We start from the raw sequence: 19,113 nt of genomic DNA, 5'->3' as shown, positions 1-19,113 counted from the left end.
AGCTGCATTTTTTAGTTGCCAAGGGAATCTTTCGTTACTTGCAAGGAATTATGGATTTTGGGTTGTTCTACAAGAAGGGTAAAAGGTCAGATTTGATTGGGTTTAGTGACAACGATTATTAAGGAGATCAAGATGATAGGAGGAGCACTTCAGGTTATATTTTTATGCTGGGGACATAGGCTGTTTCGTGGTCATCTAAGAAGCAACCAATCGTCACTTTGTCAACCACTGAAGCTGAATTTGTTGCTGCAACAGCTTGTGCTTGTCAAGCTATATGGCTGAAGAAAATTCTTGAAGAGTTGCACTTTAAGCTAAAGAGAGCCACTATAATTTATTATGATAATAATTCAGCTATAAAGCTCTCCAAAAATCATGTTTTACATGGTTGAAGCGAGCATATAAATGTAAAGTATCATTTCTTAAGAGAACTCACGAATGATGGAGTTATTAATCTAATTTACTACAGAAGTGAAAACTAGATTGCTGATATTCTAACCAAACCTCTCAAATTTCCTGCATTTCAGAGGGTCGGGAAGCTGCTTGGTGTTTGTACTTTAGATGATTCATCTTGAGGGATTGTGCTTCGAAGTTGGCTTTTATTAAATTGAATGTTATGTCTAGAACATTAGTTTAAGGGAAGAATTGTTGAATAAATTAGTAGTCAGTGTTGTCATAGTCTTTAGGATCTTTTGTTATTTGATTTCTGCAGAGCATTATTTATTTACCTAGTCTACAGGAGTTGGTTTTATTTATCTAGTCTGTAGGTGTTTACTTTTTGCACATTGTGTAGTGGCTATTTTCATGCTATTATCTGTTATGTAAAAGCCTATATAAAGGCAGCTCTAAGAGCATCCCCAACGCTAGGGTTCCTTTACATTCTACACTTTGCATAAAGTGTAGTGCCTAATCAACAATTGTGCTGGCGTGGCTCTACACTTGTTTTGAAGATCCTAAAGAATTGTTATGCACCATTATTTGCCTTCCACATTTTATTATATAACAATTACTTTTATTATTTTATATACACAATTACACCACCACACACTATTACTTTTCCATTTAATATACACAATACCCACTTTTTTGCATCAGGTTACTCAGTTATACACATTTGGGTAACAAGTGTAGAATGTGTGGTGGGGACCGCAAGTGTACAATGTGCACAAGAGAAGCATTGGACAAATAGGCCATGCACTAGGGTGTTCTAATGGATGAATAAGATATAGACAAGAACTTTCTCTAGCCTTCTTTTGTTTTAAGTAAAAGCCTTTGTATTCTTTTACTTATTTCAGCAGAAAAGTTTTTTTTGTCTTTTTTATTTGTATTATCATAAATATGATGCGAAGTCTTTTGACAAGTAGCAGCATTCCAAAGAATTTATGGCCTGAAACAGTCAATTGGAGCATTTATATTTTGAATAGAAGTCCCACACTTGCTGTTTAAAATATGACACCGGAGGAAGCATGGAGCAGACGAAGACTTGCGGTAGATCATTTCAGAATTTTTGGGTGTGTCGCTTATGCTCATATTCCAAACCAGAAGAGGACAAAGCTCGATGACAAGGGAGAGAAATGCATTTTTCTTAGTGTTAGTGATCAATCAAAAGCTTATAAGCTTTACAAAAGCCATATGCAATTGCAATTTGACCGTCCGATTTGCCGATTTGTTCAAATTACGATGAAATTAAATATTTGGAGATCTGGGTTTGTGCGATTTCAATTCATTTTTTACTCTCTATGTTGATTTACACTTCTTCCTCACAATGTGTATATATATGTTGTGTGGTTGTGTTCATGAAGGAACAAGTTCCAGTAAGAAAAAAAGTACTTTCCAAATTGAAGTACATGTTTCATTTATCACCCAATTGGCAAAGTTGGAAGTGAAATAAATTTTTAACCCATTATGAATGTGTGCCAGCAAAACTGAGATTTTCATCTTTCTTATACTCTGTATTTCATTAAAGATGGAAGGTTGGGTTAAGGGAAAGAAGAGGAAAAATGGCCTATTTTTTCAATACACACACACACACACACACACACACATATATATATATATCATTTATTATCTCTTAATTGCTATGAAGGCTAATTTTGTCTTTTGAAATTTTTTGCCCCCGTGACAGATATGCATTAATTTTTGTTAAATTTCTAACGGTGACTTACCATTTGCAACAAATAGAATACTTAGGGGGTTAAATGTATTTCTTATGAGAGGAAAGCTTAGGAGGGTTAAGTGCATTTTACAAAGGTTTCTTAGGAGAAAGATGAAAGCTTAAGAGGGTTTAGTGCACTTTACCTTTTAAATATGAATTTCACATAACTTGTTTAGTGCCAAAATTCAGGGACTTCAAGATATGCATGTTGAGGCAGCTTGACATATAACAAGTTCTTATTTGAGCTTTGAAATGAATTTAGGTGAAGTACTTCAGGGCCAGTTTGGTTGGAAAGAAATGGAATGAAAAGAAAGAAAGGTAGTGGAGGGAGATGGGATTTTGTGTTTGGTGTAAAACATGAGAAAGAAAAGAAAAGAAACAGAGGGAAACGGAGGGATTCAACAAAGTAGCAACATCAGTTTTTGTTATCCTTACAAAAATGGGAGGAAATGGAAAGAAAGGGAAAGCTAGGGTTCATGTATGATTTTTGATGCCAAATTTACCCTTACACAAAATCAAGATTACACTTGATTTTAGGATTTAGTTTGCAAAACAAGAATTACAGACCTTGATTAGTTGATTTAGAAAAAAAAATTAAAACAAAACCCATACATATAAGTTAGCAATTGCAGCGAGAGAGGGGGACAAGCTTGGAGAGTTGAGAGACAGTGGTTGAAGCTTGCGAACAACGAACTTGAACTGGAACAGCGGGCGATGGAAATTGAAAGATATGGGTTTTGATTTTTTGAACAATCTGAAATGATATGCCGATATGGTTTAAATTGAAAGATATAGGTTTTGTAGTTTTCAGTTGCAGAGAGAGAGAGGGCAAGTGCAGAGTTGAGAACGAGAATAGAGATGGAGGCGGAGGCTGAAATGATTTGCCCTAGTTGGAGAGAGAGAGAGAGAGAGAGAGGGCAAGTGCAGAGTTGAGAACGATAATAAAGATGGAGGCGGAGGCTGAAATGATTTACCCTATAAAATATATATTTTTTATCAATTTATCTTTTAAAATATAAAAGGGTATTATAGTAAATTTATATAGATAGTTTCCTTTGCTTTCTTTTCCCTTTTTTTTTCCAAACATGATTATTATCCTTCCCTTTTTTTTCGGTTCATTAATCAACCAAATACGATTGAGGGTTAAAATTATTCTTTCCTTCCATTTCCTCTTTTTTTTCTCATAACTAATGTTATCCTTTCTTTTTTCTCATAACTAATGTTATGCTTTCTTTTCATTCCTACCGTACCAAACATAACTTTACTGATTTTGTTCAACATTTGCTCAACATTTGTGATTTTGTTCTAGTAATAAGCCAAACCGGAGATGGGATTCAGATTATAAAAGAGAACATACACATTTAACACAATTTTATTTTATATTTAATATTTCAAAAACTAACCCTTTTATTTTTAAACATTTAAGTTGTTTATTTGAGAAGATTTTCTGAACTTAATAATAATATAACAAAAAATAACAATTCTTTTATATCGACTTTTTCAAAGAATGATGCTTATTTTGGGGACTCACAAAAAATATAGAGAGACACAATTAGTTTGAGAGATGGAGGAATTACAAATTATTTAATTATGATCCGAATAATTTGCTAAAACAAAAGGCAAAAATTGATTAGTGAAAAAGCGTTGCATCCTTTTCTTTTAACCGTTGATCAATGATACTCTTTTCATTTGGGCTTCTCTTCTTCTTCTTTTTTTAATTTTAATTTTTAATTTTTAATTTTAATAATTATTTTATTTTACTTTTAATTTTCCAACATTTTATTAGTTGCATTTACATTTTTAACCTTCTAATCCAATTTGATCAATTGACCATGAGGGAACCACAAAGGGGGCAATTGAATCATTTTAAGAGAAGCACAACATAAGGCAAGGGTTTGGAGTTTGTTTAAAATAGTACTTACTTGGATCCTGAGGGTCATCTGACAGATGTTGGCGATCTGAGATTGTGGAGTAGAAAGTAGAAACAAACTATCAGAAGGGGACGACTCACCGTCATTCTACACCGCACTCCCATCATCAATACCACCGAAATTCTCACGCCACCGTCAAACCCTTGTCCGCGGCTCCAGCTCTGCCCACCATAAACTTACACACCACCGTGGCATTTCCACGACCACTATCTCCTACACCCTAAGTCCTCCGTATATAACGACGGACGAACCCTCTCTTAGTCCGTTTTATCGGCGACAGTCGCACCAGTTTTCTCGCTATCCGAGTCGCCACTTTTCGGCCAGATTTTTCCATTTGTATCTATCTGAGCACAGAGTTGTTGGTGATCAATCCATAGTCACTGTAGATTTCACCGCCTTAGCCGATCTGCAACTATATTGCTTCGCTACATAGGTACCCCTATATTTTCTCTCATACTATATTTCGGTTGTGATCCAAAATATGCTTCTGCCACAATCAATTATTAAAATACCGGATATTAAATTTTCAGTGCTTTGCCAATTAATTCATTTCCATAATGCACAGTTGTTCCTCAATAAAAGTAACTTCTACATGAAGGTATCAGACTTTTTCACCAAAGAGACCTTTTGTTTATCGTTTTTGTTGACAAATTTTACGACATAATATTGTTTTAGCAACCTAAGGTCTTCAGACTTTTTGCAAAAAAATACCCAAGGTCTTCAGTGTTAAGTTTTTGGTTTTAGCGAAAGTGCTCCTGTTTATCAGTGTTTTTTTGGATATATATTTTTGGAGTATCACCATTTGGTTTTATTGACTCAAATGAGATGTTGGTGTGTCTGGTGGTTATTTCAATTTTCTTTGCTTGATTTGATTTAACTTAGGAACTGAGTCTGTTATGTTATTTTTTATGTTTCCAACAATGAATTGGCAGACTCGGACACTATTATATAATGATAAGTTGTGGTTAGGGGTGAAATGCCAGTTCTGTTTTCTATTGAGTTAACCAACTCCGTGGTTCATTTTAATTTGTCAGAGTTTAGACATTTGCTCGTCTTGTGAATACATTGGGCCATTGGGACAATGCCTCCTAGGCAATCCAGTTTTCTCAGGAGGCCTATGTTCATATGAATTGCTCAATCTCAAATGAAAATAAAACACAAAACCACATTTGAACAATTCTTTTTATTTAAATAAATAAATCTCATGCACACACCTCACTAGGGGCCATTGGCTGGTGTAATGGTAAAGTGTTTGGCCTCTCAAGGGTGGGAACAACGGTTTGAGCCCTGAGAACAACCACTTGATGCAAATGATGTCAAAGGTTAGGTATGGATGCCCTCCCCCACCCCACCCAAAAATAATATATATATATATATATATATGAAGAAGAAGAAGAAAAAAAAACAACATACATAGACATGCCCTCTTGATTAACGAGAACCACATTGGTTAATGATCCTTTATGGATGCAGGATAATATTTTATAGTATAAGTAAATATATATATTTTTTTCCGTGTCAATTGAAGTAAGACCTGATTATGGAGTTTCTTTGGAAGAAGAAAGGATTGCAATGCACAAGTGATACTTAGCTAGAATTAATGCAGAATTGATCTATTTAATCTTTAGGACTATGACAAAGAAAGAAGAGAATATTGGCACTCTTTCCTTTTAATATTTAATAAAATATGATCTTTTCACATTTGGTAGGTAATATTATAGTTATTATTTATACATTCTTCCTTAAATTGTTGTCATCGAACGTGATCATACGTTTTTTCTGGGGATCCTTGTTTTATTACTTGTATTACTTGGTTTATCATTATAATCTTTATTTTGATTATGTTGTGCAGGAAGTGTGATTCATTGGAGTTATTATAATAAAATAATCTTCTTGTGTTTTCTCATTGTAATTATATATGGGCTGAGGTTGAAATTTCATGGGAGGTGTAGAGGATGAAGAACCACCCTCAAAACGTGTGAAGGTATCCTCTGGAGAATCGGGAGGTCTTTCTGACAGTACATCAACTTGCTCGTTCAGTGACTCAATGGCTCGGTCCCTGGCATCCCAAGGGGATGAGGAGATGGTTGGTTCGAAAGGAGTAATTAAAAAAGTAGAATTTGTTCGAATCATAGCTGACGCATTATATTCTCTTGGCTATAAGAAGACTGGTGCACGTCTAGAGGAAGAATCTGGAATCCCTATGCACTCCTCTGTGGTAAATTTGTTTATGCAGCAAATTCTTGATGGTAATTGGGATGAAAGCACAGCCACCTTGCATAGAATTGGTCTAATGGATGAAACTATCATTAAGCTAGCATCTTTTTTAATAATGGAGCAGAAATTTTTTGAACTTTTGGATGCGGAAAATGTCATGGATGCTTTGAAGACATTGAGGACTGAGATTGCTCCTCTTTGCATAAATAATAATAGAGTCCGTGAACTTTCTTCCTGCATTGTATCTCCTCCACATCATGTAGTTGGGGGTTTTCCCCTTCAAGGTATTGTGAGGACGAGGTCTCGGCCAAAACTACTGGAGGAATTGCAGAAATTGCTTCCTCCAACAGTGATGATACCAGAAAGAAGGTTGGAACATCTCGTTGAACAGGCTCTAAACTTGCAAGTAGACACTTGCATTTTTCACAATTCTTTAAATAAGGAAATGTCATTATTAGCTGATCATCAGTGTGGAAGAGACCAAATTCCTTCTCAAACATTACAGGTTAGGACATGTTTTCCTGATCCGAGGTCGATTTAATTATTTGGTCTAAGAATACTGTGATAACCTGGGAGATGTTTTTGTTTTATGGAGATGTATGTGTTCATAGGAACTAAAATTATGGTTTATATAGCTTGTATTATAATTTTGATCATATAGACTTTTTGAATTCATGTAATTTCTGTATGGATTAGATCTTTGTGTGTATGTCATTTTCCTTGGAGTGATAAATTTCTGCCTCTATGCTCGAGATACATGTAACTGTACTGATTGAAAGTTACTATAGTCTAAAATATAGGAAGTCGTCGTGGTACAAGGTTTTTTAGAAGTTTTCATGTAGAAGATTTTTTCTTGTATTTTCTTTTATATTCACTATGCAACTTGACTCAACGAAGCCATTTTCTAACTATTTGGGTGCCCATTCTGTTTTATTTAAGGTCATAACCTCGTGCAAAAATATCATATCATTTCTGACTATTTCAACTTGTGTTAGTTTTTAGTCTTCTCCTTCTAGCATTACCCTCGATGTGGACCATGCCACTTTTCCTCTCTTCTAAAGTTAGTGGTCTTAAACTATACATGGCTAAACGACTTGAATTGATTTTTTTTTTATTTTTTTTTATCACTAGTTGGTGTTGCTTCACGTATCACAAAGTGAGAGGTTTCGTAAGATGACTGGAACTGATTCCATTAGACAAAAGACATCTTCTAACGAGATTTGATACGGAACTATTATATGATCAATTCTTTCCATGGTCTTTTGCTGCATTTGAGTTTTTAATTTCTAACATAAATATGCTTGAAGGGTAGAAATCAAATATTTTTCACGAAATTTAATTTTGCATTTCCCGAATCATGAAATGGTTATGATAAATGTTAATTTCTGTAGAGTATTACTTATAAAGTAATGTACTTGTGTTACATTTATGTCAAAAATATAGAAGGAAAATAGTTTCACCTAATGCACTCCACAATAGTAAACTCACTCTGTTCATCTTTTATAAAGATTAGAAGTTGGGTTCCAAACCTTGCTTTTCTCTAGACATTTTTATTTATTTATTTGTGTGTGTTTGTGTGTGTAGGTAAGCAAGACACAAACACACTTACACAGACCACAATGTCCCTTGTGGGGCTCGAATCGCTCACCACCCCCTTGGGGAGGAGAGCTCATTCCACTTGGGTCAATGGCCGGTGATCATCTAGTAAGCATATTTGGTAATTCAATATCATATAATTGTACCTAAAACTTTTAATTATGTTGACTTTGTTTGCTCTGGAATGAGTGAACTTTCCATTTTAAATACTTGACTGCCCTTCAAGATAAGAGAAAAGTATTAGGAAAAATAAATAAAAAAGAGTATTTAATTATGCTTTCCTATCTTGGTAGGTTCATACCTTCTCCTGAAACAAATAACCGAGTCCATGTAATACAGAATGTGAATTATTCATTATATGTCCCCAAGGGCGGACCTAGAACTTTAGGTAAGGAAGGCCAAGACTGAAATTTTGTAATAATTTCAGGGGGGCATTAGCAATATTTTATAGGTATATATTCAAAAAAGGAAAAAATAGCATGGTATATTAGTAAAAAAAAAAAATCAGGGTGGGGTAATTGCCCCACCTCACTTGCACATAGGTCCGTCCCTGTATGTCCCACTTACTTGAGGTGCTGAGAGGAGAAAACTAAAGAGAGACTTAATCAACATTATTTTACTGCAAAGTGGCTGCTCTTAGACTTGAACTTGTAATGAGTTCGAGCTTCCTTTATTGCACTTGGCAATGATCCCGAATGTAATGATCATTATTTTTATCTTATTTCTATTCTTTTGAAACATATTAACAACTGTTATTATATGTTTATCTTTAGTTTAAATGCATGTTCTTTTGTTGAATTGACTACATAGTCTGCTGACCTGCAGTATCTACTGTAAATTTGGTTTCTTTACTTCGGTGGGGGCAGTATTTATTTTTCTTTGTTGCTCCTGATGGCACAGATATTGCAAGAACATTGTGATGAAGTCTGGTTTTTGCGCTTTTCGCATAATGGGAAATACTTAGCTTCGTCATCACGTGATCATTCAGCAATTATATGGGAGGTAATGTTGTCTTCTTTGACTTTTCAATATGAAATAATACATACATGTATAGGGTGCTCCCACATTCTTCTGTTAGACTTTCCTTCTTTTCTCTATTTATTGTGACAAGAATTACTTGTCCTTTGAATTCTATGATGATATATGAGCACATTTAAGCTTTGAAATTATTATATATGAGAACATTTAAGCATTGTTGTTGTTATGCATAGCATTTGCTGAGTTTTATTATTGTTGCTTAATCCCTACCTTAAATTTTATATGCTTCCATAGTTCTATTGAGTTCCTGTTTCAGTGATATAACGACAGCAGCAACAAATAAACGAAGCCTTGGCATAAATCAATATTTGTTTAATTGAATGCCATCTGTCATTGATGTTATGGATCCTTGATAGTCTGAGAAAAGGTCAAATTCCAACTGTTTTCTAAATGGAATAATACATGTACAAGATCGTAATTACAATGAGCCCACAGTCATTCAATTAATCTAGGTGTATGAAAAGTTTTTCACCTTTCTAATCATATTTTCTAAAGCACTCGGTTTCTATTTAATTTGACTTTTGTGAAACACCTGTTCTCTCAGGTAACACTGGCACGAGGCTTTAAAGTTCTCTAAAAAATGATGGATCAAAAAATTGCATTCAATATTCTCCTCAAAAGTTTTAAATTTCAAATTATCTTGCAGTATCTATGACTTGCACTAAAAAATTGGAGTCCCTCATCTGATGAGTCTCACCTAATCACCTTAAAAGTTGATTGCATAATCTATTTGGGTGGTTTACTCCCCTCTCCCTTGTTGCTTCTTGTGTTTATAAGGATCTTGTTGGGATGATTTTTAGTTAAGAAATTTATGACTCTACCCTTTGGACATGCTTGTAGAATCCAATGGACTTCCTTTAAAATAAAAAAAATAAAAATCGTCAATCCAAGAGGGTGCAGTCAATTGGGCAGTTGTTAACTTTGCAGAGGATTGAATTTAAGGAGTGTCTTTGTTGCATTACAAGTTACTAATTGTTCTCCCTTGTTCCTTAGTCCACAATGCAAGTCTAAGTTTTTATTAATATAAAATTTTGGCTTTTATAGGTTAATGTGAATGGTAAAGTGTCCTTGAAACATAGATTATCTGGTCACCAGAAGCCTGTCTCCTATGTTTCATGGAGTCCTGATGATCATCAGCTCCTCACCTGTGGAGTAGAGGAGGCTGTCCGACGCTGGGATGTTTCTTCTGGTGAATGCTTCCATGTTTATGAAAAAAATGGTCTTGGTTTGTTATCTTGTGCATGGTCTCCCGATGGGAAATGTGTACTCTCTGGCATAAATGATAAAAGCATATGCATGTGGGATTTGGATGGGAAAGAGCTGGAGTGCTGGAAAGGACAGAGAACTATTAGGATTTCTGACTTGGAAGTTACCAGTGATGGGAAGCGTATCATTACTGTTTGTAGAGAAGCAGATATACTATTACTTGACCGGGAAGCAAAAAGTGAGAAATTGATAGAGGAGGATCAAACAATAACATCATTCTCATTATCCAGGGATGATAAGTTCTTGCTGGTTAATCTTCTGAACCAAGAAATCCATCTTTGGAACATAGAAGGTGATGTAAAGCTTGTTGCCAAGTACAGAGGTCACAAACGTTCACGGTTCATAGTTAGATCCTGTTTTGGTGGACTAGAACAATCATTCATATCTAGCGGCAGTGAGGACTCTCAGGTATGTATTTTTTGAACTTACTTTGAGATTGATATGAATTCACCTTTTCATAGAAGAGATAAAACTTAATTCTTAATTGAACAAGTATAATTAGTGGGGGATATTGTTCACTTTCCCTCTATTGAACAAAATTATGCTTGTGTGTTGATGGCTCTCTGCACACGCCGGCTAATTAAACCTGCAGCCTTTTTGCTTTGTCAAAAAATTACATGATTCGCTAAATGTCCATATTTTACTTGGTCCAAGCACATTTTTGTTCATGTGCCTTGTTCATTGAAATGCAAAAACTAAAGATTCCAGGTTATGTTTTATGGCTCCAACAATGCTGCCACATTGGAACTGTTGTAGTTATTAGATTGCATCAATATTTGGATTACAGACAAGCCTCTATTATTTTATACAACAACGTTTTTGATATTTGTAATTATATTACTCTCAGTGTTTTTATTTTTCCTTGCTGCAAGGCCAAGGACCGACTTCTAAAAATATGTTTGATGACAGTTTTGAATCTGCCACTCTTGTGCTGCCTTTTCTTATGTGGTTTCGTGGCTGGCCTTTGCTGAGCTTTGCTTCTTTTTTTTCCTAGTTGGTACTCACACACACGTCTCTTCCGAGACTTGAACCCTGACCTCCCTCTGGGAAGTAAGAGGCTGATACCGCTAGGCCACTGGCCCGTTGGTGCTGAGCTTTACTTTTGAGTATTGAAACATATTTTAGAAAATCACGACTTAAAATTTTCAGTTGAATGGGAATTCGAGGAGCCCTTATCTGTCCACAAACTTCTAACCTAGGGAAGTAAACAATGACGTCATTTTTTCTGCTTTCATGGCCTGGTATTCTACCGTGCGTTAATTCCAAATACGTTGTTCTGGAAACTAGCTTACCTAACGTTCCACATCATGGGTACAGTCTCTGTGCTAATTTGCAAATATCTATATTAATTTAAATATATGATCCCAATGCACGTTAACCATATTCCAGAGCCCTTAGGGAAATGATGCAATGTAAATGATCTGCATTATTCTCTCAGAGCTTGATATATTCATATATATTAGATTTTCTTGAACCTTAGAGGTAAGTGCTTGATTTATTGATTTGGTGAGCGTGACCAATTTGGTTGGACCACTGGTGGGAACATTGAGCTTAAATAAAAAGAATTGACTTTCCTATTTGATACAAAATTCTGACACTTTCTTGTTTCAATATCATATTCTGAAGTTTGTGAATACAATTGTCACTTGAAGACTCAGTTAATATTTTGAATTTGCATTTGTAGATCTATATATGGCAAAGAGGCTCAGGAGAGCTCATAGAGGCATTGCGGGGACATTCTGGAGCTGTTAACTGTGTTAGCTGGAATCCAGAAAATCCACACATGTTGGCTTCTGCTAGTGATGACCGTACAATTCGAATATGGGGCTTGAATCAATTAAACATGAAGCGAAAGGGGACACACAGCAATGGTGTCCACTATTGCAATGGAGGTACTTGAAGTTTAGGATGAGGAAATTAAGGAATCTTCGATTCAAACATTTCTTTCCATGACCCGTGCTTTTGTGTAAATACTTTTTACTTTCATCTCAAGCAGACATTTATAACAAAGAAGCATGTGAATTGTGCATCACACCCCAGTAATAAATTATATACTGGTTCTTTTCTAATATCTAATGAATGTATTTGATTTATTTATCTTAATATTGATAAGAAGTTATTCTGGAGCTGACCCAGAGACGGTCGAGGTTATGGGAGTTTATGGCTCAACAACAACGATGATAAAGAGCTGCTGATAATCTGACACGTTAAAAGACACTTTTGGTTAGGGAGATAATTTCTTCACATATGCCATATTTCTGATCTTAAAGTTGGTGCTCTTGTGGTCCATTTTAGTGATTGTTGTTGAGCTCAATCATATTTTCTGGGCCTTATTATGATTTTTTTTTTTTTTTTTTTTTTTTTTTTTTTGTCTGTTTGGGCTGTTGTGTTTGGAGCATGGAATTAGTATCTGAGGCGCTGATTTTATTTTTCCAAATGTGTAGATAAAGCTTTTCATGTATTAGCCACTGTAGTAGAAAAAGAGACTATTTTTATTCAGTGATTGTTTGTATTTTAGCAGGTTGTCTTAAGTGGTTAGTAGACTGTCGAGTGAATTTGTTGACTGCCATCATTCTTAAGTTATGTTTCGGAAAATGCAACATATTTTGATCAAATCGGGTTAGTAATAGCCAATGAATAAAATGCCAAAATGGTTTAATTTTGAATAATAAAATTAAAGAATTTTTTTATAATAAAATAAAATAATATTTTTTTAGTTCTGCCGAAAAATAAAATACGAAATATTATTTACGACTTTAATATCACGACTTAATATTGACAGAGTTCTTATTTATTTTCATAAAATAAGTTGTTTTTTCATTTTTAGTTTTTCATAACCCATTTCCTTATCTTTTAGTTTTCCATTTATGGTTGCATATATATGTAATTTTTTTTTTTTTTTTTTTTTACAGCAAGTTTTATGGTACTCAAATATAAGATCATTATAACAATTAACAAATGCTTATCAAAATAATTGATGTATATTAATGATCAAAGACACAATATTTTATATATAATCAATGATACACAATCTAATTATATATAGGAGATATATGAAATATATCAAGAGTTCTTACAGAGATGCAATGTAATGTATATATATAATAAATAGACAATTTGATATACATAGTGATTAACACTTCAATCGCCTAACAAATATATTAGATTGACATGAAATCTAAAAAAAAGACTACGACTTTCTAAATAGTTAATTACCTTATATTTTAATATGAATTTAATTATATTTAACACATAAATAGCCACATAGACTCGATAAAGTAGTAAGTTTTTATTTGTCAGATTAACCAGCAGGACTAAAATAAAAATTAAAAAGAAAGAAAAGAGATTTAGATAAAAGTTGAAGAAATTATAACTCAAACTCGACAAAGTTTTTTTCTCGATTAGATAGAGTTTTCCAAACCTGCACCAACACAGGCCGGGCCGGCCCACCTATGTTTTCTAAGGTGGATAGCTAAAGTCCAACCAGATAAATAGAGAGGCGGCAAGCCCAAAATCACAAGAAAGCGTTTGCAGGAGCATCAAGAAATGGAGGGCTTTCTGGTAATTTTGAGTTAGCGTCAATTCCACAAGACCAAAACACATCAATTAGGAGCGCTCACTCTCTCTCGCGTTCTCGCCTCTCTGTGTCTCTCGTAGATTTTGACAACTCCAGGGGTATTTAGCTACTGTGCTCGTTACGAATTCGAATTCTAGCGTTCATAGCCTAAGCAATGGTATGCGCTCCTCTCTCTTTATATGATTATAATTATATAAATCTTTTCTGATTGAATGAATATCGGACTGTTATTGGTTTGCTTCGTTTATTTATTTCTGAATCATCACAGTATTTCTTTTGAAATTACAATTCCTTTCGAATTGGATGGTTCTTGCTGAAATTGATTGACAAAGGTTTTCTATATATATATATATATATTTTTTGTCCGATTTATTTATTGGGCTATTTTTCTATATTTCGACAATGTTTAGTTATATCCATGAGATTAATATTTTTTAAAAAACAATAACAATAATTCACTCTTCCTTGTGGCTTCGTAGTAAATTTTAATTGTTCTCAGTGTTTAGTCATGCAAAAATAATAGCTTGAGAGAGGAGGAAACCATTGTTCTGGTTTGAATGAAGTGAATTCTTGCTAATTTTACTTGACATGGTCCTTAGAAGATGAAATACCTAGTTTATATTTTTTATATTTATTTTTATATTTTTCCTGTTTCACAATAAAACTTAAATGTTAAACTTGAATCTCAATGTCAATGCTATATTTTTCCATCTTGATTCCGCGGTGTTAGCAACTAAGGAGACTTTTGTTTGGATTTACCCAGATTTGCAATGGCATTTTAATGACATTTTTTTTTTTTTTTTTTTTTTTTTTTTTGATAATGCTTGAAAATTGAATTGTGCTGCGAGTCCAAGTAATATTTAGCATTCTGCTGCTCATTTACTGCATAGTGGTTTTTGTTTCTTAGTTGATTCAATATATCTGAAGGTACGAAGAGATATCTTAGTTCTTGTATATCTTATTGCCGTTCCATCATTTTCTTGTTGCCTAGGTGACGAATAAGGGAGAACCTTCCTCCAAACTTGTAAACGTGGTAAAAAATGGGCTTCATGTTCACAATTCACATACTCATAAAGGTAATGGAAGGTTTCTGTGTGAAATTTCCAGTCCTCAAAAAGTCGTTTTATGGTATTGATTTTGAAATTTTAGGTCCCATAATATATTAATATTTCAGGAGCTTCTTCTGGACATCAGGATGTTAATGCGGATTTTGCTGGTCAATTACATAGACATCGGCATTCAAGAATTAGAACTACAACAGTTGATGAGTCGGAAAGCCTTTCTGATATTGAAGATGTTCAGGTATGCACTTATAACTATTTCATATGATACGCTTCTTCTAGTTACACCTTCCTGCAGCAGTTATTTTCCAATGAGAAGTTCATCCTTTGAGATTTAGAATAAACAGAAACTCTCTTGGATTTTTGTTTAAAAGAAAAAAGAAAAAAGGAGAAGCAAACTAATGTATAACCCATGGAATGTAGCTACCTCTTAGAACAAGAGTTGGAAAGCGAGATTTTGACATAACAATGAGGTTTTGTAGTGATAGGACAGAAAATGGTCTATGGTTGTGGAGAACCAAAAACAAGAAAGAAGGGAGGGAGGGGTTAAGGCATCTCACCTCACTAAAGCAATAATTATCACTCTTCATTCAGTTTCTTGTGGGATCTCATAATATCTCATCAGAAGCACAAGAGGTTGCAAAATTCTTCTTTATTATGTTGCTTGAAGTGAAAAGTTGCAACCCTTTACATAGCTTAAAAGAGGAGATTTCTTAGTTGTTAGCGATATCTTTATTATACACAAGGATGTTAATATCTCATATAACTCAATGTCTTCGGTGGATGCAATAAATTTCTTACAGATGCTAATTCCAGGTGTATAGCCTTATAGGGATGTATTTCTGATCTTAAGTTAACAACCCTTCTAACTTGTTTCATGTCAAGTGTTAACTGAATCTCTTTTATCCCAAAATATACAAATTTGATGTTCTTCCGATCATACTAGCATTTTTCATGGCTGTGGATCAAGATTTGTGTAGTCATTTTTGTGATGAATTTGAATTTATTGATGCTCCTGAATTACTTCTCACATCAGTGAGCTTGCTATATAGGTTACTGGATATTTTCTTAACAAGGAGGAGATGCATTACAAAAGAATCATTTGGGAAGCAATGAATAGAGAATATCCAAAGGTATTGCCTTCCTTCCCCCTCCCTCCCTCCCCCAACATATTTATTCTCCCTAATATTACCATCTCGTTGTCTAGGTAATTTGGAGTAACATATCTTAAGTTAACAGAGTCTGTATAGTTATTGTGATATGTTGATAAATTAGTGTTTATATGCCTCATGCAGTACACTTCTCATTTTCAAGCCTACCATCTTCTGATAGATCAAATAGCGACAAATTTAATTAGTTCATTACAATTCCTCAATTTATGTGCTCTCATTTTGTATTGTTGAGAATGTGTAGAGTTATCCTTTCTAATGAGCAATGAAAATCAGAGGCAGAAAATGGAGGGAGGTATTGTAACCACCTTGGTATATATGACATATAGAATGTTGATCCAGCTCCCTTTATGTTTTTTAATTGCCTTGATGTTAGAGTTTAGAGATATAGAGCATCAATATTCAATTTGAATTTCTTTTCCTAAATTGCTACTTTCTATACTGGGTTCTTGGAAAATCTATAATTTATACTGCATTGCTCTTATAAGTGTGAGTTACTCTTGAAGGCGTTACAATCTCTTTGTCAGTGTAGAAAAACTTGCATTAGCATTAGTGTAGATGTGGGCCAGTAAAATGTTAATGATATCAATAAACATATGTTTTTAAAGCTTTTTTCTGTATATGTTTAAGTTAGTTAAACCATCTAAATATTCTTCTAGTTTGATTGTCAAGTTCTTCTAGTTGTTTTGTCATGTTTTTGTATATTCAACATCTTAAAACACTTCCTCAATTCCCCTGGTTTACAGAACACGTGAAACTTGAGGAGATCCATAAGTGTGTTGCCTGCTCTATTCCTATTGTGTATAATTTACACCTGTTTTGAATATTGTTTTACTCATGATTTTTGGGTCCACTAGTTTTATAAAATTCTTCACATCACAATATGGGAGTTGTGTGTGTGTATCAATTAAGTCAATTAAGTCAACAATGAATCTGATTGACCTTTCCCTTGTGTGGTTGATAAATAGAGAGGAAGGCAACAGAAACGAGCAACAGAAGCCAAGATACAGACTCCTGCAAAAAGAGCTGCCAAAACCACCAGTGTAACGGAGAATGAAAAGGTAATAGACAAGAATTTAAGTGGCACAGTGATGCAGATTTTTTATTTGAGTTTTTCAGGTTCTGTATTTGTAGGAATGAATAGTGACTTGATTTTTTTATGTTTTAAGAACTCAAGAAACTATATATCATCCCCACCATGTAAATGGATATGCAAACATTTGTTGCCTTGTTACATTCCTTTTTGTGTATTTAAATGTCCTATTCTGCAGATAATGTTACATAGTGTGTGTTTGTCCAGTCCACAACCCTTTATCTATATTTGTGCTAGTGATATGAATTTTTTTTTTTTGCAGTGTCTCAGTTCAAAGATCAACTATGATGCCTTAAAGAAACTAAATGATGAGCTGGTATGTTTTTCCACTTCTGTTCTTTTGGCTTTCCAGTTTCAAGTATTCATGGTTCAAGATGAATTTATATTATTGTTCCTTTATACTCCGCATAAAAAAATGAAATTCTGGTGTAGCATTTAGAACTTAGAAGTACACTTAGATAAGAGAGATGAAGAGTTATAGATCTGCTGGCAATTTCCTCTAGATTTACAGGGGCACATTCTTGTGCCTTTTTTTTCTTTTCTTTGATAAGCGCACGTTCTTGTGCTTTACCTCCTAGAGAAGTAAATATGTAGTGAAAATATTTTGCTAGTACGAGGCCAATGTGTGTGTCCTTTCCTCTCAACTTGTCACCAAAAGCAGCTTGCCTTGCAAGCGACAAGAAGCATAATTTTATCTATTTTACCAATGGATAATTTGTATAAATTATGCCCAAATAAGATGTTCCATAAATCCATCCGATTTTGGCCTCTTTCTGCATTAGATTGTTATAGAATAGCCAGTTTGGTGCATTTCCAAAAGTTGGATAAAGGAAAATGGAACTTCCTATTATTGTGTGTTTGCAAAAGCTAGCCTCAAATTAAATAAATAAACGAAATTTTATTCTTTTTAGAACATCTGAATGTAGTATCATAAGCAATGGCAATATAGGAGAGAATAAAAAGGATTGGAAGAGTCTTTTGTAGGATTATTTGTTTTAGTTAGTTGAAACCCTCTTAGTTCCAAATTTAACCAAGTTAAATTGGCAGCTGGTTATTCTACTTGTATTTTTGTTTTGTTCATCTGTATTTATGAGTTTCATGTCTTACAATATCACTTCAACGCTCTCTTTTGTGTCTGTATATCAACAACATTGATTTATTCAATGCCTTTACAGAACCTAAGTCAAGAAAAATCCAAGAGAGAGAGCACGGATTATGATTCTGGTGACAATGGTGATTTGCAGTCCAACAAGAAACTTGCTGCCGAAGTGTTTGAACCTGGAAAAAGTGACTTCAGCGATGAGTTTGACCAGGGGACCGACTATAGAGAAGACGGTGATAGCTTCGGAGGCTATGATGGTAATCCATGTTATGGATACGAAGAAGAAGAAGATGGATATGGGCATGACGAGAATTGTGATTATGAGGATTGACATTTGAAGCTATGAAAAACTTGATTAATTTGGTGTATATTGAATTTTTTCTTTTGTTTGGTTAAAGTGGAATTTACCGGAATAAAATTCTATTTTATGAGGTAAAACAATGATGGCCCCTCTGTCAGAATTTACTGTGAATTTACTTATTTACCCTCACTATTATATTATTAAAAAAGGTTAATTTCACCTAGACCCTCTGAGGTTGGATATTTTACCTAGATGGAGATTTGGTTTTTAGCGATCACTTAGACCTCAATTTGATTTTTGGCCTCAAACACATGCGAATGGACATTTTTACCCTCAAAATTTTAATACTACAAAATATCTTTAATTTTAAATGACATAAATGCCCCTCTTTCATCTCTCTCGTCTGCGTTTGCGGTCTCTCTCACCCACCCCCTTCAACCACCAACACACCACCTCAAAAAATGAATAAACACCCACAAACCACCACCTCTGTAATCAATCAAACAAACCAAATCTTACACCCAATCACAATCCCACAATCAACGCCCCAGTTCACAAAATCGGAGCATGTAATCAACAATCCACCAAAAAAAAAAAAAAAAAAAAAACA

At 34.2% G+C, this 19,113-nt stretch overlaps 2 protein-coding genes across 2 annotated transcripts; both read left to right on the top strand.

Annotated features, from left to right (window-relative positions):
• The first annotated feature begins 4,055 nt into the window (after positions 1-4,055).
• Positions 4,056-12,487, top strand: LOC132268258 (WD repeat-containing protein 26 homolog). The gene is made up of 5 exons (XM_059769084.1): positions 4,056-4,516; positions 5,936-6,805; positions 8,797-8,898; positions 9,979-10,608; positions 11,885-12,487. The coding sequence occupies exons 2-5, from the start codon at positions 6,023-6,025 to the stop codon at positions 12,098-12,100; spliced, it is 1,731 nt and encodes a 576-aa protein (XP_059625067.1). The 5' UTR covers positions 4,056-4,516; positions 5,936-6,022; the 3' UTR covers positions 12,101-12,487.
• A 1,298-nt stretch (positions 12,488-13,785) lies between these two features.
• LOC132268247 (uncharacterized) lies at positions 13,786-18,643 on the top strand. Its single transcript, XM_059769071.1, has 7 exons — positions 13,786-13,934; positions 14,769-14,853; positions 14,952-15,079; positions 15,891-15,971; positions 16,976-17,068; positions 17,363-17,416; positions 18,276-18,643. Exons 1-7 carry the CDS (start codon positions 13,932-13,934, stop codon positions 18,531-18,533), a joined length of 702 nt encoding a protein of 233 aa, XP_059625054.1. The 5' UTR covers positions 13,786-13,931; the 3' UTR covers positions 18,534-18,643.
• The last annotated feature ends 470 nt before the right edge of the window (positions 18,644-19,113 follow it).

This window comes from Cornus florida, unplaced genomic scaffold (genome assembly GCF_030987335.1).
Source record: "Cornus florida cultivar Cherokee Brave unplaced genomic scaffold, ASM3098733v1 CherokeeBrave_3.0.0_Hap2_Chr01, whole genome shotgun sequence".
In the NCBI taxonomy this organism is placed as follows: Eukaryota; Viridiplantae; Streptophyta; class Magnoliopsida; order Cornales; family Cornaceae; genus Cornus; species Cornus florida.
The sequence above is the reverse complement of the archived record's forward strand: the minus strand, read 5'-3'. Positions and strand labels throughout refer to the sequence as shown.